The following is a 23,479-nucleotide window of genomic DNA, read 5'->3' on the forward strand; positions in this document are numbered from 1 at the left end:
GGGCTGACTGTGGGGAGAGCAACGCGGGGGGGGGGGCACTTAGAGAATGTCATGAACGGTCACCTCAGAAATATTTGCGCTACACTCTAAAAACTGTTGGGCAAAAGTGGTTGAGCAAACAAAGCATTGCCCAATATGAGTAAATATTAACCAACATACTTGTTACGCTCCATCCGTCCTGGCGTAAGCTTGATCTTAACATAACCCTGGTAAAAAGAGATTATTTGCATATTGCAATGCTTGCCTCTGATTGGTTGGTATTCGCGACTCAAGACGTTCGATCTAGCAGCTTCCTACGACGAAAATCGCAAGCAGGAGAAACTTTTAAATACAACCAAGATTTTTGCAAATAACTATCTGATTATTGCAGATGACGAAGTCAAATTCTTGCTAGATCAATGGGGTATGAGTAACCTTAAATCAGTGTTTAAATATAAAGGTGAAATACAGGGATCATGTCGACTTTTTTTTCATTTCTGTGATACAGTCAGTACGCGCGATATTGAAGTATAACCTAATGTTAGCCCTTAGGCTTACGATGTTAGGCCAGATTCATTCCCTGATGTAGTGAATACACTGTACTGGCTATGAGATAGTATAGGCTTGTATTTGTATAGTAAGTACCTTCACTTCAGGACTAGCCTAGGCCAAAGTCTAGACCTAAGTAAGTATATTCCTACGGTGTGTCATACTCAAAGCAAGACCTTCCCTAATTAACGGCCGCTTCTAGTGACTATTTTTTTCTTCGAGTAATTGTGGTAATTCGAGTAATTGTGTGTACGGTAGCCACACATTTATAGTGAAATTATGCATAGACCTTTGTGCTCTAGTCTTGGGTCAGTACACTTTAGTCTTAGACTCTGTAGGCCTAGCTTGCCTTAGCTGTTAAAGACTAGGCCTAGGCTATACTACTAGAGTGTATGTTCGGGAAATGGTTATTAGTGATTGCCGACAGTGAAAGAAGAGGTTGCTACAAATTGCAAGTGATGCATTTATTGTAGTGGCCTAGATTAACCTCTGAATGTACAAGTTACTCAGGCTAGGCTATAACCAGTAAAGCTATAATAGTAAATTTAGGTTATATGCATTGATAATGTGAAATTTAATTTTAAAAAGTGATAATTCTGTACTATTCATTTATAAAAACCGAGAAACTTGTGTATGGTTAATCTCAATATAGACTATACTTCAATGTAAATTTGGGGGGGGGGGATTAGTTTGTCACACTTATTTTGGCTGAAATTAATTAGGCTAAGCCTTTCCATGCAATGATATAGGTATAGCCTAGGCCAAGTCACAAATAAGTTTTATCCACATGAGAAATGTAAAACTGTAGCCTACATAACTAGGTCACAACTTTGTACCCCTTATTTTATAAGCTCCACACTATAAAACAGAAACTAGTTTTATTACATCTTATGTTGTTCTTATTCTATAATTATACTCCCCAGGTTCTGAAGCACTGTCAGTGAGGCAGATTATATTTCCATATGATGCACAACAGATCATGAATTGGTGTAAATCTCAATAAACTGAACTGCGCATAGCAGGGACTCCTTATAGTATTGATTTTCTTAACATTAAAAAAGGGACCCATTTACAGTAAGGCATATTATGTTTCCATATATATCACAGCAGATCATAAAATTGGTGTAAATCTCAACAAACCAAACTGCCCGTAACAGTTTGTCTCTTTGCATTTATTTTCTGAACATTCAAGGAGGGATACATATACAGTTTTCATGGGAGAGAATTTTGTATAGATACAAACTGATAAGTATTTAAACATGGTTCAAAACTCAAAGACCGTTAATGTAATTGATTTTGTTTTACTTTGAAACTATTTTCTAACAAAGGTGACCGGCTTCTGTTAGGTGCAGAAATGAATAACTCTTTCTGCTGTTATGTGTTATGTTGTTTGGCACAAATGGAAGATTTGTCCCAAGAGGAGCTAACAGCCATGACAGAGTACAAGAAACACACAACCTTGAGCCTGCCATTACCGTACTTGCAAACTACATGAAAAATCTGTATGCTGCAGTTTACTTAGACCTATGATGGTAAGTGTTGTTCGATGTAATTGCAACTGAATACTGTTGAGTATTACTATTAAGTAAAATATCTCTTTACACAACTTGAGCAACTACAACTCATACCATCAAGTCAAAAGTCCAACACAAAAATGAGTTGCAAGGTGATTGATACCATGTATAAGTTATGCACGTAGAGGTCAATTGAGGTCACTGCGATCATTGCAAAATATTATTATCTCGATCATACTTCCATACACTTACTCCTATTTCAGCGTTAAATGATGTCGATTTATCTTTGCACAAGATTGATCTCTGCAAATAGAAACAATGTTGAACCAGTATCACACCCTTTGGTTTGACTATAGGCTATGTGCTGTAAATAACACTATTGACTCGTTTTGCTCCAAGCGACTATCATGTAATGCACATTTACACATTTGACCTTCGCCTATTATGCAATTGGTATGTCAAGTTCACCAACACAGGCTGTGTGTACTTAAATCTCCATTCTCTTGTTTGTCAGAAAAGATCCGAGGAAACGAACGTGAAGTATCTTTGATTGTCTGCCAACACAGTCTGTTTCTGCACTTGCTATAAAAGATAGGCTGATGCAATTTCTTTCTTTTCTACAACTGAAACTGATAAAAAAATAAGGTTTTCAAAAAGTTTGGCACAAACAAGTAGACCGAAGAGAGCGATTAATCTTCTTTATCATTCTAGTTTGTTAACACACCATGTAATACTCTAATTGTTTCATTCCTTTCCTAGATTGGTACAAACTGGAAGAGGTGAAAAATGAGATATTGAGAGAGGCTCCCAAGTAACACAGCTTTGCAGTAGTAGAAGGATGTGTTTGGCTTGGACGATCAAGAATGTGATTGTAGATGTGACCACATTTGAATATCTAGAATATTTTGGGCTAATACAGCATACCTTAAAAGAAAAGAAGCTACTGACACAGGGCTGAATTGATCGTAACAAAGGTTATAAGGAGAGAGACTTTGATCAAGTGTTTCAAGAGACAGGTATAGGGTTCATTTCTTGTTCTGTACTGAAAACTAATCAAGTGATTTTCAAGTTGTATCCTTATGCATAAGTGCTGATCATGGCTTTGGTATCCCTGTTATATTTCACAGTTGATGTCGAGCAATCAGAGCTTCAGCATGTGACGATGGTTATGCTGTAAATATATCCTCAAAATGTTGATTTCAGTACCGCATTTCTTATATTAATTTATTGTATACATATTTGAGAAATTTATTAAACTAAATTGCGAAAGTTCACTTATTACTCAAAATTCAAAAGTAATGGAGATGCAAATAAAGTTAGCTATCAGTAACATTGATGATGTTGTTTCATAATTTATGTTTTGCTTTTTCTCAATTTGAATGCATTGCAACCTAAATGGAAAATAAGGTGGCATACCCAATAGTATTAACAAGGAAAGGGGTGATTTAACCAGGAATGAGGTGGAAAATCAGTTTAATATTAACCAGGATAGTATTAGCACCAACCAGGAAAAGTGGTAAATTTGACCAGGAAAGAGGTGAAATATTTCATGATATTCACCAGGATATTATTAGCATCAACCAGGAAATGTTGGTTAATTTGACCAGGAAAAGGTGGAACATTCTGTGATATTAAACAGGATAGTATTAGCACCAACCAGGAAAAGTGGTAAATTTGAGCAGGAAAGAGGTGAAATATTTCATGATATTTACCAGGATATTATTAGCATCAACCAGGAAATGTTGGTTAATTTGACCAGGAAAAGGTGGAACATTCTGTGATATTAACCAGGATAGTATTAGCACCAACCAGGAAAAGTGGTAAATTTGACCAGGAAAGAGGTGAAATATTTCATGACATTAACCAGGATATTATTAGCATCAACCAGGAAATGTTAGTTAATATCACCAGGAATGAGGTGAACTACCCATTGATATTAACCGTGTCAAATTTCACCACGAAATTTAACCAGGCTTTCCTGGTAATATCTACCAGGATTTTGTTAAAATCTCGTTCACCAAGCAACTTGTTGAAAACAACCAAAATATATAGGGTAGCATATAAACGCAACTTCTGGTGAAAATTTCCCCAGGAACTGGTGAAATTTCACCAGGTTGTTTTTATAGTGTACGTCATGGTTTTTCTGAGTATAGTGAACGATTAGGGATTACACGTGGATGTATATTTCACATAATATGTAAAACACAGTATGATATTATTAAAATACACAAGGATTTGGTAAATTTAAACAACAAGGTAATGAACTGGATTGACCTTCTTTCGAAGTTGAGTATTACTATATACAATCCATACTAATGCCTCTTTTTTGAGGTTGAGCCTGGAGAATCAGAGGCTGAAAGGTTGAACTAGTCAGTAACGTAATAATAAACGATTATGTTGTATTTTGAAAGAATACGAAGCAAATTGCATGTCATGTAAGTTTAGACAGTTTTGCCCAAATTATATTTAAGACGTTGTGGATTAATGTTTCAAGTTTTAATACAAACGCTTATTCCATTGTCATTGTGGAGATTGGGGGAGGGGAGGGGGGGACGGGGGAGCGGGGGAGGGGGATCTGATGTATCAAATTTAAGAAAAATGGTGAGTTATGTGACTACAACTTATGCCAACAGTAAAGTTTATACGCAATATCATGCTCATAACTATTTTGAAATTTCCGTATGTATGGTGTGTACGACTGGAGTCTCTGGGGTCTCTTTTTAAAAACGTTTACAATTTAAATAAAAACTCGGAACACTTTCTATTTTATTACTTTATTTATTGTTACTTAAGTATTGTTGATGTCTCGTAGTTATTTGTAGTGATAAACGACTCACCAGTAGAGCAATGAATGTTTTTTTGTCTTTGCTCCGATTCTCAAGTTGTCATTCAATTTTGATCAAGAAACTCTTTAGTGAATGTTCCAATTTGAAGGTTCAATTTTCTCTTAGGTTGTTATCCGTAAAGTATATTCCAAACACGCTCCGTTTGGTCAGACTTATGTAACTTCTGAATTATTACGAAAAACCTTTTGTGAAATGCCTCAGTTTTACAGTCATCTTGGTCATCAACTCAAGAGGTTGGTCTAATTTTCATCTCAACATATTGGGCGTTGCAGTAATAATAATAATAATAATAATTAGAGTAGATCATTTCCGCGTTGCCTCCATTGTAGACGCCGTTGAGGTTCTCATAAGTACAATATGACTTGCAGCTGCTGCTGTATTGGAAATAATAGCAATAGCTATAACTATAACAAGTAGAGCACCAACTACTCGAGTGCCACCAGCCGCTTCTGTGCTTCTCTGCGCAGTTGAAGGTATCGCATGCGTCGTTGTCTCGGTCGTATGTGCTGAACTGCTTTCCTTTGTTATAATAGAGATAATAACCTGCGAAGTAAGAACAGATCCATTCAGTGGTTACGTTGTGAACAACAAAAATTAAGGTAAGCATTGCGCTTATTTTCAACCCCTTTCTATGAATCAGAAAACGTATTAAAGTTTCACAATAGGGGGGGGGGGGATCTCAGTGGTCTTATTGAAAGATATTAAGAAATAAATGTCTATGTTTATCTCTTTATTTTAATTTTAACATATTTTAAGAGCTGGAATATTAAAATTTAGTTTACTGTATCCTAACGGAAGCTTAGTGAAATATGTATTTCAGCCCATCATTTCCCAGGAGGGATTTTTGCTTTACTAAAATATATAGATTGTATAAATCATTTCCTCGTGGGAGATGCCGAGTTGATTAGAAGTTAAAATCAGGCTTTAATTATCATGGTGTTTATTGGTTTCCCGTAGCTCTGAGAAGTTGCATATTTACACTACATTTTACACGTGAGTACACATCATGTTTTCTTTGGTTGTCATACTTCTGTTGTTTTGAGCAATGAAGCTAAAATTTTAGCAATCGTATCGGATAAGTCATATGTCTTCAAACATTGCCGGGAACTGATCGACGTCACATATTTGGCAAGGAACTTGTGTGGGTTTGTTAAATGTATGAGTGTTTGTTTTTAACTGTGATAACAAACCTCATAATCGTTATGTTGACCTTGTTATGTCTCCTACTAAATAGATACTTGTATGCTAAACAAAACTTAATGACATCAATATCTTGATTAGAATCAAAAGTTAATTATCAAATGTTACTTATGCGACCTTTTGTGTTTATAAGTTTATTAATGAAATACACAGATAGACACAAGACAAAATAACACGTTCCTTGATATTAATTTATGCTGCCAGTAAAGAGGAATATCATTTATATTCCGTCACGTGTTGGTTTATTGCATTATTTCTTTCTTGTTCCATAATTGGTGTTTGGGCTAAATAAAGTAACAGTAGCTTCTATTGTTCGCACTACTAAAATGGACTCGAACCTAGATCTCGTCCTATTTACCTAACCAGTGTGAGAACGTATGTCGGAGCCAAAATCATGTGTTACAGCATGTCAAAAAAAATAAGGTTGTTTATATTTAAAATTAACATGCCATTTGTCACAATTTTAAAGTCAATTCCTTACTCAAAATTGACGTTTGATGCATCAGTCTGAGAATGAATATGTATTGCAGACATGAAACATATTAACAACAAACCTGCATATCCACTGGGACTGGTCCTGCTTCCCAGTTTATTCATTTTGTAGTTGGTGTCCTCGGACTCTATTTGAAACTCTGTAAACTCAGAATATAAACTCGTCCCATCTGAAGTAGTAATATCAAGTCGTAGTTTGTAATCGTCCTGATTGGTCAGGTAATATAGTTTCTCATTCCCAAGCCAGAAGTTTATGTTGTTACCGAAGCCGTCTCTGTATGCATCCCAGTTTTGATAAAAACTAATACCGTCATCAGTGCGACGTTGAAAAACCTACCATGGAAACGATATAAAGAGACACTGATATCAATAGAAGAAAATCAATATCCAATTCAATTTTATTTTTGGGAATTGCCCTTTACATTTTGTAACGTTCTGGATTACAATCGATGGAACAGAACTGAAACATATTCATATGTTCGAGGTAGTTTTACACATAAATTTTCATATTTGGTACAATCAGTTATGATATGTTTCGGATATTGGTCTAGTGCAGTTAAATTGTTTAATGCATATAATTAGTGCGACTTTATCGAGAGCATTTATTCATCAATTAGAAGCGTTGAAGTGACTCACGGTCCATCCTTCGTCGCCGTGCATTCTGCAGTGAACATTGAATGGAGACCCTGGCCATCCAGTTGGCATGATTGAATAAACGCCATCTTGTGTATTCCCAGCGTCATAAACATCCTGGCAGTCTCTAGGGGACAAGGATCGACAATCTTCACCGTCACCTGCATATCCCTCATTGCAATAACACTGTCGTATTTCATTCCTGACATCACACACAGCATTTGTACTACATCTGTAGTCTTCACAGATCAATCCGTTATTGTTACAAGAACACTTTCGTGTGCAGTCATCGTTAACGTATGTTTCTCCATCCTATAATAAATAGATAAAAATATAAAGATGAATTTTCTTTATTAGCCTAAGTTTCGTATTTGTTTCGTTTGCATAGTCATGTGATTGTTAAATGATTCATACATATACTCACTGGTATAACCAAGTTGGCCTCTGCCACGAAACACCCGCATCCACTCGAACGGATACAGTCGCTCCCTTGCATTAAGAAACCAGCTGGACAGGTGCAACCCTCAGTACCCAAACAGTCTCTGTTACAACCAGATTGTCCGTTGGGATCTTCACATGTTGCTTTGCAACTGCAGGTTCCGTAGATCATGTTCGTAGGACATTGAGTAAACGGTGTACCCGCTAGTTGGTAAGATCAAGAACAAAATATGAGGTTTTAACAAGAACATATATATATAATATGTGAATATAATATCATATCATATGCATATATATATATACATACATATATACATATATGTATATATATATATATATATGTATATATATATAAATATATATATATATATATATATATATATATATATATATATATATATATATATATATATATATCCACAAGAAAAAAATGGGAAAAAATGATACTTTCATTTCCAACTTTATTACTTAGAACGTTAAATAGGTAACAAAATATTCCGAGCGTTTACACGGCTCTTCTTCAGTTGTACTAATGAAATGGAATTTCAGCGTCCATATCAGCGTCCATAGCCTAGTGGTTAGGGTGTCCGCGTAAAGAGCGGAAGGCCCGTGGTTCGAATCCCGGTGGAGGCTGAAAGTTTTTTCACTGTTCTTGATTTTCCAACTCATTACGTTTTTCATTTATATATATATATATATATATATATATATATATATATATATATATATATATGCATATATATATATATATATATATATATATATTTACAAGATTAAAAGATTTAAAAGACTATGCACACTGTTGAAAACGATGCAGTTGTAGATTTGATTTAGGAGCAAATTCTTGTTGTAATATTAATTAACGTTTCGTTTTTTCACTTACTTGCATTACACTCGAACTCGCCAATATGTGTAACCTGATATTGCCCCCATTCATCAGTGATACGAAAACCTCTGTATGTTGTATAAAAAGATGCCCCATTAGATAACTTTATATCCACACGTAGTTCGTAATGTGCTTGATTCGTCAAATATGATAACTTTTCATTGCCGAGCCAAAACTCAGTTGAGAGAAAACCAAATCCATCTTTATACTGTGACCAACTCCTATCGAAATTCACTGCACCGCTATCTCGGCGTTGTATGACCTGTAACATGAAGAGAATAATATAGCAAATATTATCACCTCTTAAATACACCATCAGTATTGTACACACATATTGGGAAAGGTATAATTTATTGTACCCACTGATGTAACTATATCAGTATATATATATATATATATATATATATATATATATATATATATATATATATATATATATATATATATATATATATATATATATATATACATGTATATATATTTATTTATATAGATATATATATATCTATCTATATATATATATGTATATATATATATGTATATATATATATATTTATATATATATATATATATATATATCTAAATATATATATATATATTTATATATATATATATATATATAGATAGATATATATATATCTATATAAATAAATATATATACATGTATATATATATATATATATATATATATATATATATATATATAGAAATATATATATATCTATATATGTATATATATATATGACATACCGTATACGACGTTTAAAACAACATTACGATATTAACATTAACTTATTGAGTACGCTTACAGATGTTTCAAGTCACAATACCTACATGCTAACTAAATGGCTTTATCACGTTTGAAATATGGTTAAAAAAAAAAAAAAACATTTCCTTGTTCACATACCGTCCAGCCTCCTCCACCAACGTCGTTGTTGCAGAACACTTCAAATGGTTCTTCAAATCCATCTGGCTTGATAATGTATACTCCGCTAGAGTTGGACGTAGAACACTGACTTTGAACGTCTTGGCAGTCCTTTGGATATTCAGATCGTTGATAAAAGAAGTAATGAGCCACTGTAATAAATATTATGAAATATGTATTATGTTCAACTTGTAACAAAACGTGTCACAGTTACTGGACCGTTAAAGAAAATCCTGTCAAGAAAATTGACAACTATCTGTGATTTTACGAGACAACTTTACCCCCAGCAGGAAAGATTCAATAATAGACAATTGTGTGAAAAGTAACATGAACATCACCATATATCATGTTCTGTGTTAGATTATCTTGCATTCGTTTATTTGAAGATAAGATATGTCTTGGTTGGAATGACACAACGAAATAATGAAACACTTATCCTCGTATCCATGTCTTACAATGTGTGTGAAAAGCACCTCGTGGGGTACAGGGTTATCTAACGTTTTCTATATTCTAAATCATTTGTCAAATGTAAGTGTATTGTCTCGTTATCAGTATTATCGGTTGTAATTTTTGTATTGTAGCAAGTTGTCGAAAATAACATATCAAATGCTCTCAATGAAACAGTCACCTAAATTTTATTTGGAAACAACGGAGCATATGTATATTTGTTAATTACGTGTTTATATATCTGAATGAAACGACAAAGCAAAGTAATTGAGGTTAAGAAGTGAAATATCTTAATAAGTAACATGAACACCTTAACATCAAATTTGATATATATAGTTAAGGTAAAAAATTGATATATCATACTTTGAGTGCCATCTGTAGTTGAAGGTAAACTTCTCCGATGAATACTCTATTGATGAGAAGAAGAATAATCAACAAAAAAATAAATATTTTCTGTTTATTGATAGTAAGTGCTTGTAAAGAACTATTGATTTTACTCAATCTCAGTTACCAACTAATTATTAAAAGAAAAATTACAAATGCAATAAATTTTCGGAAAACAACTATTTCAAAATAGTTAATAATCTAAATGGTTGCACAATAAATATATTCATATGTCTTATTGGGGGGGGGGGGGGGGGTAAGCATGTCTGGAAGTTAAACTCAAACTCAATAAATAATTTAAATCCATTCAAACACAAACTTATTTTAAATGCTATATTGATTTGTGTAGTATTATTTACACGGAGATTGGATATCCATTCAAGGAACACAGATGACTATGTGACAATATAAGTTTTTCGAAGCGCTGTGTATGTGATGAGAAATAAATGAAGATTGAAGAAACAAGTTACTAATTTCGGATTTTGCTTTCTTAGATTAAAGAAAATGTGAAAGATATATGTTTGTGAAAATTAAGTTTATGAAATGAATTTCATTCCAGCATATCATTAAGGTCGATATTAGATTTTCAACAAACACAACAAAAACTTTGAATTGGAATTGAATATACTGAAGGATATTAAAAGTTATATACACCGTATATTGTATTTATTAAGTAAGACCTTTCTTAAACCGTGAAAGTACACTATTGATTGCCATGTGTATGCGAAAAGGTATGAAATGCAACACTTGCATGGGTAATGCTTGAAAGAGAAATTGGCAGCTGTAAATGATAACAAATATATATATATATATATATATATATATATATATATATATATATATATATATATATATATATATATATATATATATATATTCTTTCTATTGTGAAGAAGCTAACGCGTTCATAAATTTTACGTGTGAACGTACCGGACAATATACGATACCGTATTATACGTGCTACAACCCGACGTTACATTAAATAAACAGTTAACGAAATAAGAGTGCATGTTGTAACCGATATTATTCGAAGGCGACGAGAACTAGGTTTATAGTATAGTACCAGTGTAGAGAAGTAGATTAAAGTATATACTTGCAAGTGATGTGTAACCATTAAAGTTTACTATGCAAGTATTAGTGTTTACGTGACTTCAATAGATTGACAAATGCCTACTTAGAAGAAATCAAATGAAACTAAATGGGAAATATAAAAGAAAATTATAGAAGCTTCTAGAACATGTGTTCTCTCTACATTAAAATTAGATAATCAAGACAAAAAAATATACTCAATCTTGTTAAATGACGTTGATTGACAAACAAGGACAAAGAGGACAAATTTTATTTAGTTCAAACATTGTCAGAATATTTTATTTGTCCAAGCTTTCAGCATAGATATTTTCTAAGTTACTATATGAAAGTCTTTGTTTGTCCAATAACAAACAAACGTTGTCATTTAACAGTTCCGTCTATAATATTCCAATAACTTTGTTGATATTTTAATTATGATATGAATATATATATATATATATTGTCCATAATTTACTCTGTTTTCAAAACTCAAGAAGTATTTTCTTAAAACTTTAAGACAAAGAAAAAAACTAATAAAATGATCTAGAATTGTTTACCATACTTTCTCAATTATACGATAGATTTTTAAGTAATTAACGTAGACTAGTGGAAACGTATAAGGGTACATACAGGCTTTACTTGGACAAGAAGTGGAGTGGTTAAATGTAACAGAGAGCGGACTACAATTATGATAATAACATTTTTGGCTAAAATTAAAGAAATTTCAATCTAAAGATCTAATCATTTAGTCAACGATTTTTTTTTTTATTTCGAGTAAGATAACCTATACTATAGGCGTACAATAATTTGTGTACTAATGTAGTCAAATCGATTTGTTAAGAGGCAGTTATCCGTATCTAATGGGGAAAAATATATATATATATATATATATATATAATAGTCAATGAAATTCAGTGAGATCTACGTTCAAAGTTTATAACATGATTAGGGTAGTTTAATGAATTTAACTGTTCAAGTGTCTTAAAATAACTTTCACGCATGTTTTTGTTTTATTCTGAAATATTAACAGAAGGCTTACCACATTTTCTCATTTATACAATAAACTGTTAACATATTTAAATTAGACTAGTTGAAACGCGTAAGGGTAAAGGCTTTATTAAGATAGGAAGTGCAGTGATTTATGAATCAGAAAGCGGATTACAATTACTTTTATTCTTATTAATATTATTATATATTTTTCGCTTGAATTTAAGAAATTTCAAGATAAAGATGAAATCATTGAATTATTCAAATGTAAAGTGTAACTTATTAATATTACTTAGTCTTGCAATACTTTGCGTACTACTATAGATAAATCGATTTGATGAGAGGCAATCCGTATCAAGTGGGAAAATATAAAGAATTGATGATAGTCAATGAAATTGAGTGAGATATATGTTAATGTTTCTAAAAATGATTAGGGTAGTCTTAATGGGTTTAAATGTTCAACTGTCTTAAAATAACTTCTACGAATGTTTTGTTTTATTCTGAAAATATTAACAGTCATGTACTAAATCATTTAGTAAAACAAACAATTCTTGTGTATGAACTTTAGTGTTATATTACATAAATTAGCGACAAATGGGTAAACATATACACTTAGGTTTACATAAATGGGAATGTGCGTTATTCATTGAACTATAAGAGAACGCTTCTTAAAGCAGTATAAAATTTGAATTTTAACTAAAAATAAAAAAATTATAATTTTTTTTGTAGCTTCCAGTGCACATTTTACAACAAAACCACACTTTCCTGTACGCTGCTGAAATAGATTATTATTTTGGAACGAAGGAATTTATTGAAGAAATATTAGTATTAGCAAAATAAATTTACTTTTTTTTATAAGTGGCCATATTCAAACTGCATTAATTTCAAGAATGTTATAATGTAAATTGTCGAACACGTTATTAAGTATTTTTGATTTTCTTCATATTTTGGGGGAAACTATCAAATCTAACAAGCAAAAATGCAACATTAAAAAGTTTATACAGTGATTGAATTTTCTACCTGACTTTTTTGTTGTTGAAATTGTAACATCTAACAATCAAGACAGATTGATGAACGCAACGATTTATAAGAAACAAAAACGAAAACTGTTAACTGTTTAACTCACCGTTTCTTCCGAGGACGTAAAGGCGATAGTTATTGTGCACAAGAATGCAAATATTGCTCGAACAGCCACGGAAGGCTCCATATTTATGAATGTCTTGGTATAATATGAATGACAACTCAAATGAAATGTATCTCCAGAGGTAAGAAATATCCTCAATGTTCCTGAAAACAACGGATGACCTGAAGTGTATTTACAAAGATGTAAAATGATTATGTCTCGCAGCCAGTTTCTATGTTCTTCTTCGTCGTTAGATACTGTCTGTCAGTTTTAAACAAGGATAAGGATTCAAAGGCACCCATCCACAATGGAAATTTCCAGTCGGTCAAGAAAGCTGATACATGTTACGTCATGGAAATATTTACAAATTGTGCGAGAGTACAGCATATACAGCTATTTAGATGTGTGTATTTTATGTAAGGTAGCACGTCCTCTCCCCTCTCCATTCCCTTTTCCTCTCTTATTTAGTTTTTGGCCTAGTGACACACACAAAATTTATACTAGGAACTTCGTACACCAGTGGTTTACCAGAGAGAGGGGGAGGGGCAGAATGCACTCCACATTTTTAGAGGACGAAGCGTGGAAGAGTAATCGATATAGTCTCAAACATTGAGAAGATTTGGAGTTCTACCACAAAATGTATTATAAATGATGGAAAAGATATCATTTTCCATTTACCAAACTAAACATTTGTTTCCTTAGATCCCTCCCCTAACCGATGTCAGCCAAATTTGGTGACCCTTCACCCCCCCCCCTCTCCCCAATAAAATTTGAACCGATACACTTTTTGGCGGTTTCAATCACCAGAAGGAATCAGGAGGCCCAACCAACGCCTCTCCGCTGGCAGAAATAAATTAAAAACGATTCCTGAAGTATTCCTGTAATAGTAAATATATGCAGTCGAAAATCTTTCAACATTTCTTCAATAATTGCAGAATATAGCACCGGTACATCAAAGCACCCTCCATTTTACAAGAGTTCTGAAAGGAAGATGACATACGTCCCATTAGACCCTCCCCTGGACGACAAAAAATCTAATACCCCCACTACATATAAATCCTTGCCCCGCTAGATTAGAGCCTGAATCGTATCTTATGACCTTATATTCTCGGACTCTTAAAATAGTGACGAAATATTTCTTATTTTCAAACATCACGAACGCTAGCTTTCTGCCTGTCATATACAAGACATCCCCACATCCCGCGCTATGATTTTTCTTGAACACTACCAATTATATAACGGTTACGCGGCATGCATTATGTATGCTTGAATGTTGCTAAATTGTGTGCAACTGAACCCAACCCTATATTACCCAGTCGTGTTTAGGCCGGTTATTACATGATCACATCGATATAACAAAAGCGAAAATTCGTAGTTTCGACAACACAAAAGATAAAGACCGATGCCAAAATTTGCATACGTGCATAATTATATGTACTATCGTTTGGCTACTTAACAACCTAGCAATTGTCGTATCATTGACAAAACAAATATAAACCTCTATGTGCTAACGTATCCATACTTGCATATTTACATTGTAAGATATCTTAACTGAGCAACCTAGAAACTAGCTATCATTTCCAAAATAAAGTTGCATCTTTGACACACATAAATTTGTCTCTTTTCAATCGTGATTTTCTATTATGTTTCTTATCTTGTACAGATTATTGTTTGGGGAAGTTAATAGGCGGAAAGAATTTTTAGCGTAATCAAATAAACACTTCCGAACAATAACAGTGGTAATTTATGTAAGTGGAAATGGAAGTCTAGACTAAAAATCGTTATGGTATCTGGATAAATGGGTTGTTAAATGTTCTTGGAGCATAACGAGAATGTTATAGTTTATGTAAAAACTGTTTTCTTATGACAGGAATCTGCTGCGTATATGAAAATATCCAACAATATGAAAGTTAAAGATTATTTGTGTATACGTGCCGTTTTTGGGGGGCTTGACTATGGGGAGAGGAGGAGGGGGGGGTTAAGGAAGTCTACAACAACACCCGCAGAAATTCTATCTTCCGTTTTATATTCCATTTGTAAAGATCTAGCCTTCGACCTGGCTCCTAGGCTAAATAAGAATGAACATTCAATTCAATTCAATTCATAAGACTTTATTTCAATCTCTCGCATTAAAGTATGCAATTATGACAATAGACGTGGGTAAATGTACAAGAGAACAAGAGATTGAGGAGTGCCAACAAGAAGCTCTGCAGAGCTTGTTTACGTTGACACCCCTTTACAAATAAAACATAGAAAGAAAGCTTAAGTATACAGAGAAAACAGAACAAAGATGGCAAAGAAAGGAAAATACAAAATCAATGATAGTTTGATATAAGATACTCTTTAAGACGTTTTTTGAAGGTGTTCAGAGTTTTACAACCAGTAATAGTAGTAGGGAGGGAATTCCAAAGTTTTACACCGACATAACGAATACCAAGTTGTGCAGACCTAAGTCTAAAGTAAGGAACAGTCAATTGATTTGGCGCACGGTTGGGATAAGGATCGTTACGTAACTGAAAATAGTTGCGAAAAGTCGACGGAGCACTATCATGTAACCAATTGAAAATAAAAATACCAACATAGTAACGATTTATATCATAGATACTAAGAGCGTTAAGAGTAGTAAACAGGGGTGCTGTATGCTGGAGGTAATCCGCATTACAAATATAACGAATGGCTCTCTTTTGAAGTAAGTAAAGGGGTTGAATTCTAGAGGCATGGGTACTGCCCCAAATAACATTACAATATGTAAGATAGGGAAGTATGAGTGTATTATACAAAGTGACCAATGTGCTTCTGGGAATGATTTGGCGAAGACTATTAAGAACTCCAGCGCCTTTAGACACTTTCATACAAATATTCTGAATATGATTATTCCAAGAAAGATGATTATCTATATAAACCCCAAGAAATTTAGTAGTCTTAGACAGCATAACATCAACACCGCAAAGTCTGATACTATTAATGTTAGGATTTAAGTGCTTTGAAGGTGTACTAAACACAATAGAGGTAGTTTTCTTAACATTTAGTGACAATCTATTTGCACAAAACCAATCATGAATATATGTAAACTCATTCTGTATAGTATCCAATAGAAAATTAATGTCATTACTGGAAAAGAACAGGTTGGTATCATCAGCATAAGAGATTATATGAAATTTGTTGCTGGCTCTATAGAGGTCATTAACATAAATTATAAACAACAATGGACCAAGTATGGACCCTTGAGGAACACCACACTTAATTGGCTTAGAAACAGAATTTATATTATTAATAACAACAAACTGGTGACGATCAGCAAGATAGCTTTTGAACCACTGAAGTACAGTTCCCCGGATTCCATAATGACTAAGTTTTTCAAGTAAAATGTTATGGTCAAGGGTATCAAACGCCTTCGACAGATCCAGAAATATACCAGAAGCATACTGATTATTTTCGAAAGCTTCCATAACTTTACAAGTAAAATGTAAAATAGCATGTGTTGTTGAGCGGCCAGGAAGGAAACCAAATTGATAATTATACAGTAAATTATGCTTAGCAATAAAGTTATATAACCGTGAGAACATTATTTTTTCGATTACCTTGGAGAAACATGGGAGAACTGAAATGGGTCTATAATTATTCACGGATTCCTTTTCTCCGGCCTTAAAGACAGGAACAACTCGAGCTATTTTTAAAGATGTGGGGACAACACCAAGCTCAAAAGAGAGATTACAAAGATATGTGAGTGGAATACATAATGAATGGGCAACATGTTTTACAATAATAGCAGAAACACCATCAAAACCAGCAGCGGATGGCTTGAGTGATAGAAGTACTTTAAGGACCTCATCTCTTGTTGCAGGAATAATGAATAAAGAATCAATAACTGGTGCTTGCAGGTACATTTTGTAGTGAGAATTAACATTAGGAATCTTATGTTGAGTGGCTGGACCAATAGTAGTAAAATAATCATTAAAAATGTTTCCAATATCCATAGGATTAGAAAAACTGACCCCCTGAAAATTAATCTGTTCAGGAGTGCGATTAGCTTGTCGACCATGTAAAAGGGTATTTATTGACCGCCACATACTTTTCGCATCCTGGTTGTTATTATTAAACATATTGGTGTAGTAAGACTTTTTGGCCATATAAAGAACTTTCTGATTAATAGAATGCCAATCTAGATATATCCAGTCTTGCCAGGTGAAAACGAGAACTCGCAAAACAATGTTGTAAGAAAATAATAGTATATGCATACAAGTTGTAAATCATCGTGTCATTCAAATATTACCTAAAGTGAAGGTCATGAACGGTCACCTCAGAAATATTTGCGCTACAGGCGCGGTTGCAATGTCTCAGCCGAACGAATTACATATGTTTGTAGAACTGATAGCTGTTAAGGGGTGAATTATGTAGGTGAAACAGGCTACCTGTTCCGCTTACGTTTTAATAATCACAAAAAAACTATTCGTGATAATTTTGCAGGATTCCCCGTTTCCGAACATTTCAATCTTCATAGACATTCTCTCACATACCTAAAATGTATTTTAAATGCGTCGAACCTTCAAATTTGTAACTGAACGTAATCGAAACGCAATCGATTGGTTATTTCGTATTAAGTCTCACATCACCAGCCTCAACAAAGACTTGGGACCACTAAACAGCTATCAGTTTTACAAACATGTAATTTGTTCTTCCTATTCTTTGCTCCTTAATCCGCTTACTGTATAGTCATGGTTTATTTGGTTCTATTTCCAGCAATGCCCCTTACACTTACCTAGCCCCATACTTTCATTGTTACATTTTGTATTTTTCATTCCACTGTCAAGTATTGCTGACGAAGGTCCGAGGGGTACCGAAAATTCCAATATATTTTTTTTAAAACAATACTCCTTATTTGTCAATTTTGTGTAATATCTTATTTCTGTGTTTGTTCTACGGGGATTTAAAAACATTGTTAAACATGGCTAATAATGAATAAATAGGACACAATCTGGGAACTAAAAAAAATACACAGGATGCGAGTACTTGATACAAATAGATTTCAATTTTATTCAGAGCTGTCTTCTAGACGTAGATCATTAATTTTCTATAATTTCCATTTACAAGATTTTTCATACATAAATACCACCATCGTAAATGTATTTCAACATTACGGTAGCTCATAACCGCCACACAAATACACCACCTTTTGACTAAAATCCATTTATCTATGAAAGAATATCGAAACGGTAGTTCTGCAATGAAACTTAATCATATATCTTGCATATGAAAGAATGGAAATTAAAGTAAATATTAAATAAAAAAAATTAAAAAAAAACAATATATGAATTTGACATCTCTTTTAACATTTCATTTGAAGTCTATATGAAAAACAATGTATTTTTAACACAATTATCCTGTTAGTTGTATTGTTACTGCAAACCAGTAGAAACTTAATTCCACAAAGTACTTCTAACAACAGTCACGACAAAAAAAAATGTTTTTGACTGAGAAAGATGGAGTAAGAAAAACTGTGAAAGATGGCGCAAGGATGACTGGTTTATGGTATTGGGGATATGAAGTGTACGAATAAGATCATGCACCGTCATAATTATGTGCTGTAACATTTCTTCTTCGTTAAAGGGCATGAAGACTCGCACAAAAAGAAACGTCTTATGCCGGTAATTTGACCTAGTTTCGAATGAGGTGTAACAGAAGTGTTAAACACCACCATCAATCCCAGAAAATACACACACAGCTTGCGTTAATTAGACACTAGTGTACTGACAGTACATACAGCTGCGGTCAATACCCACAGCACAGTATACAAACGATAGAGCGATGGACATCTCAGGTCCAGCTAAAGATAACAAGGTATCACGTTTCATTACTGTCTGCATATTGTAGCGACACAAACAAAACGTCACTTGCAAGCAACAGAAAATTAACTTTTTCAGATGGCCGCACGCGGTTTGGAGCGAGTCTTCAATGCCTTTAAGTAATGGCCTCCCATCAGAACAAATCAATTGCAGGGCATTAACAATTTCGTAGCCTATATCTGTTACTTTTCTCGTATAACAGAGGATTGGAATTTTAACAACAACGATCGTTTAAAGTTATCAGCGTTACGCAAAGTATTTTCAGCTTATGATGACATTTTACAACCTTATACCACTGACACTTGAAATGTTTTATCATGTCTTTCCCTCCATGCAATACTCGAGAACATAAACGTCAATCCAGTCAATGCAGATTGGCACTAAAAATTTATGTTTTGTGTCAATTGCTTTCACATACCAAAGAATAATGTAAACGAATAATTAACAAGACAAACATCATGAATATGTGTATGTGTGTGTGAGGGAGGGGTGGTGCGAGAGTGTTCCATAGTCCAGTCTTAAACACAATACCAACTGTCTAGAAATATAAAAACAAAATTCATATAGGATCAAACAATTTCAGTGTCCAAAACTGAATAAAGCATATTAATTCACGTTCTGCATGTTTTCGTTTTTACTTGATAGATGGCGTAAGTTAACAAAACTGAAATTCAGAAGATAATTGCAAGCTGCGTTTGGTAATTTAAATTTTGGTTTTTAAATGTGATAACAGATTCCTTTTTTTTTGGGGGGGGGGGTGGAGACCCTTCCCTACTTCCCCCAACATGTCTTAGGTCAACCGTCCAACAATGTTTTCTAAGCCCAAAACTCAATGCTAAGAATGTATGAAGACTAAGAACTAAACATCCAAAACAATCTTACGCATCTATGTTGGCAAGTTCCGAAAATAGATCATAAATTTCCAACGCATGGCAAAATCCTGCGGCTCAAAGAAACCTTTTTGTGGGCGACTTTTAGTTCCTGCCACATAGCTGGCGGACCACAAAAGTAAAGAACACAACCCTCCTCGTTATAAGGGAAGGTACTGCCTCATTGGTAGGCAATGCCTTCTTGAAGAACACGCTTCCCATGTTTATATACATTGCCCCCTAGTTAAGCATATACAGAATTTGTCTTAATATTACTTTGACACTGTTTGAAACTTTGACTTTGCAATCCTCTTAAGAGAATGTAAGATCTAGAAACAAAAATGCTGTCAGATTCTTTTTGGGTACAAACCTTGAAAACGATTAAGTATAAGAAAATGACGAATAGAAGGTTTTAGAATAGGTGGGTACGTCATGTCATATCAGGGCTCTAAGAACAAGTCAGAGAACGCGCTAGTATCTTCTGAAGATTTCCAAAATACTGTGGACACAAGTGAGAATCTGAGTACAACTACCAGAACAAAGCCAAGACCCCATTGCAATAACTTGTACAACCGATTGCTGTCTACTCCTTGTTACCTCAAGGTACTTTTATCTCCAAGTTTAGTAAAGAACAACTTACAGAACAATTCTCTCAACAATGACGTACCAAGTTTTGCTAACATAGTATTATCTGTCATATTTAAAGTTTATTATTCCAAATGCAACTGCCCATATATCATGATTAAACTGAATCGCACTGATGAAAAAACTCCTAGTTTGTCTGAAAAAAATTAGACTTTTAAATCTACAGATCGTTGCTTCCCCACCCACCCCCCCCCTCCCTCTCATGCCATTGTTTCATACATACAACTTAAAGCATCAACCATTAAGTCTTCTAGCATTGCTTCTCAACAACTGACTTTTTGCATACAAACTTATCATATTAGTGTTATCTCTCACAGGACAGTGGTAACTGATTAAATTATTAACTTGTACTTGCTCTTAGAAATTATCTGCAGTGTAAAGCAAAGTTATGCAATCTTGCTGAGTCATGGTTTGTAATTTGCTAGCATTTTATCTGAGTATGATATGTATCACACATTATTATTACAACCTGCCTAATAGCTGTCACTGATATACTAGTGTAAATGCTTACCAACGCCATATAGCACAGCAAAGTTTCCTCATGTAGAATGATTAAGTATAGTAGCACATATGCACAGAGGAGGTCCATGCTTGTTGTCACCTCTACCATAACAATAATGTAAACAAATATCACAAAACCAAAACTTGACAATAAGTGACAAGTTGCACTGTCAGCAACTGATAAACTGTTATTTACAAAAACTACAACATCACTCCGTTTTCCAACTTGTTCGTTATTTCTAATAATCTCGTTTCGACACTATATGCATTAATGGTAAAAAAAGGAGAGTGTTGGGGAGGGGGGGGGGGAAGGGGGAGAGTGAGGCCATGAATGGGCATGGGTAAGTCAGGGTGGGAGGGTCTTGCTAACACAATAGCTGTTTAGTATAACAACATGTAGCCACTATTCAAACCATCAACACAAAATCTTTTAAATAATAATAATTTCCTAACAAGTCCTAAGCCATTCCAATTCTCAAACAATATAAACAAAGAAAGCCCTCTGGAAAGCTATATTTCACCCACTGCCATAAAACAGGATTGACTACTGCTGGTTTATGAAAATTAATATGACTATTTTCTGACTCCAAAGGAGCAATATACATATCCTCCTTGATAAAATCAGGTGATAAACTCAAATTTAATGAACAAATATTAATTTACTGACAAGGTCAATACTTACCAGTGGGAAGAATGTAGACCAGGGGGTTCTCAAATAGAAGACCAAATGTCTCCCTCAAAAGATTTCAATCTGGCTTTGGGAGAAAAACAAACACAAACACCCCATTTGCAGACAGACTTGCACTAATCAGATATGCAGAACCTTAAGGCCATAAACTAGAGCATCTTACAAGCCTACCCTGGCACATTACTTGATATAGGTATGGGTAAGATTTTGATTCCATCTCCCCCCCCCCTCCCTACCCCTTTTGCTCCAAATAATGATTTTCTCTGGCCCTAATAGTAATTTAATTGAGATCCCCTGGTATAGTCCAAACTATTTTTGATATAAATATATATAAATATACTTTGCACTTTTCAAAAGGAGCAAGAGGCATGTTTAGCCAAAATATCTTCTGTGAGTATTCCTCTTACTCTTCTTTTCTGCTCATATTTCCTCGTTCCATTTCCTTCATCTACCCTTGCATTAACCAAAGGAGAGTGAATTCAAATATGCGGTATTACCATGAGTAATAAGAGGGAACAGAAAAATGAAAAAGAGCAGGAAATTTCAAAAAGTCAATGTCAATGAATTTTTTTTTTGTTTCTTGAAAACATGATTTTCAAAAAAAGAAAAAGAAAAAAAGAAGAGTTTTCTGTAAAGTTTTCCTTCAGAAGAAAATATATCAATCTAAATGTTGTTGTTTCTATCCTGAAACACACACATTCCTATGGATGTCACTTTTCAAATACACACCATTGACATAGTTTTATGTGTCTCTTTCCCTGCTCTGACTGGCAAAAAAAAAACCCCCAAAAAACATCATACAATGATGACCATGGGCTTCAAGTTAAAGAGAGAGTTAATCTGATATGTGGTAGGCCTGGCCAACTCTCAGAAGGAACTTTCTGATGATGGCACGGAGTTCTGGTCGCAGATCAAAAGTGATAATTTCGCAGAGGAATGGGTAACAATAGGAGGCATGCTTCTTGAACTGTGGAAAAATGGCAAAACAGGAAGAAAATATTCCAATGTTTGTGATAGTCAATGGAAATGTTGTGGCTTTGGTCCAAAGTTTGTTGGTTACATACTTGTTTGGATCTTACATTACCAGAATTCCTTCCCACCCCCAATCCTACCCCCTTGACATTCTAAAGGCTGTTCAATCTCTCATGGTTTTCTTTGTATAGTACTTTCCAACAGTAACAAGTAATATCTGTCTAGAATGGGAATTGAAAAAGTGACCCAACTTAACAAAAAATTATTTTAATATACCAGCTGAGCTATCAAAGCCTAAGTTGGAGGGAGAGACAAAGAGAGGAAAAGAAACTTTCCCACTAATTAATCTGTTTATGAGTTAATTGGATTAACAGTTTAACACATTGTCTTAGAATACTTGACACACATCAGGCCCTGTAACATGTACACATTTCAAATTTTGGCAGAAATAACTTGCAAAGGATTGTTGAGTAGTCCTTGACAATTCCAT

General features: G+C 34.0%; 2 protein-coding genes and 1 non-coding gene across 4 annotated transcripts in view; 1 reads left to right on the forward strand and 2 right to left on the reverse strand.

The window, feature by feature from the left end:
* Positions 1–4,800: 4,800 nt before the first annotated feature.
* LOC139973661 (uncharacterized) lies at positions 4,801–13,624 on the reverse strand. The gene is made up of 8 exons (XM_071980483.1): positions 13,475–13,624; positions 10,273–10,318; positions 9,445–9,614; positions 8,535–8,799; positions 7,638–7,855; positions 7,217–7,525; positions 6,643–6,913; positions 4,801–5,431 (listed from the first exon to the last, which is right to left on the reverse strand). The coding sequence occupies exons 1-8, from the start codon at positions 13,553–13,555 to the stop codon at positions 5,115–5,117; spliced, it is 1,677 nt and encodes a 558-aa protein (XP_071836584.1). The 5' UTR covers positions 13,556–13,624; the 3' UTR covers positions 4,801–5,114.
* On the forward strand, positions 8,212–8,284 carry Trnaf-aaa (transfer RNA phenylalanine (anticodon AAA)). Its single transcript has one exon. It is a non-coding gene; the product is annotated as a tRNA-Phe (tRNA).
* A 4,854-nt stretch (positions 13,625–18,478) lies between the features above and the next one.
* Positions 18,479–23,479, reverse strand: part of LOC139973101 (brefeldin A-inhibited guanine nucleotide-exchange protein 1-like) — an 80,972-nt gene continuing 75,971 nt past the window's right edge. For both annotated transcript variants that reach the window (XM_071979513.1, XM_071979512.1), the window contains exon 36: positions 18,479–22,984. In XM_071979513.1, coding sequence (XP_071835614.1) covers positions 22,853–22,984 — 132 coding nt within the window. In that variant the 3' untranslated portion in view covers positions 18,479–22,852. The remainder of the gene's footprint in view (positions 22,985–23,479) is intronic.

Source organism: Apostichopus japonicus, chromosome 9 (genome assembly GCF_037975245.1).
Source record: "Apostichopus japonicus isolate 1M-3 chromosome 9, ASM3797524v1, whole genome shotgun sequence".
Taxonomy (NCBI): Eukaryota; Metazoa; Echinodermata; class Holothuroidea; order Aspidochirotida; family Stichopodidae; genus Apostichopus; species Apostichopus japonicus.

Coding starts and splice junctions, on each gene's coding strand:
- LOC139973661 (XM_071980483.1), bottom strand. CDS start 13,555: ATGGAGCCTTCCGTGGCTGTTCGAGCAATATTTGCATTCTTGTGCACA. Junction 10,319..13,474: donor TTACGTCCTCGGAAGAAACG/GTGAGTTAAACA, acceptor TCTCATCAATAG/AGTATTCATCGGAGAAGTTT. Junction 7,526..7,637: donor AGGCCAACTTGGTTATACCA/GTGAGTATATGT, acceptor TATTTATTATAG/GATGGAGAAACATACGTTAA.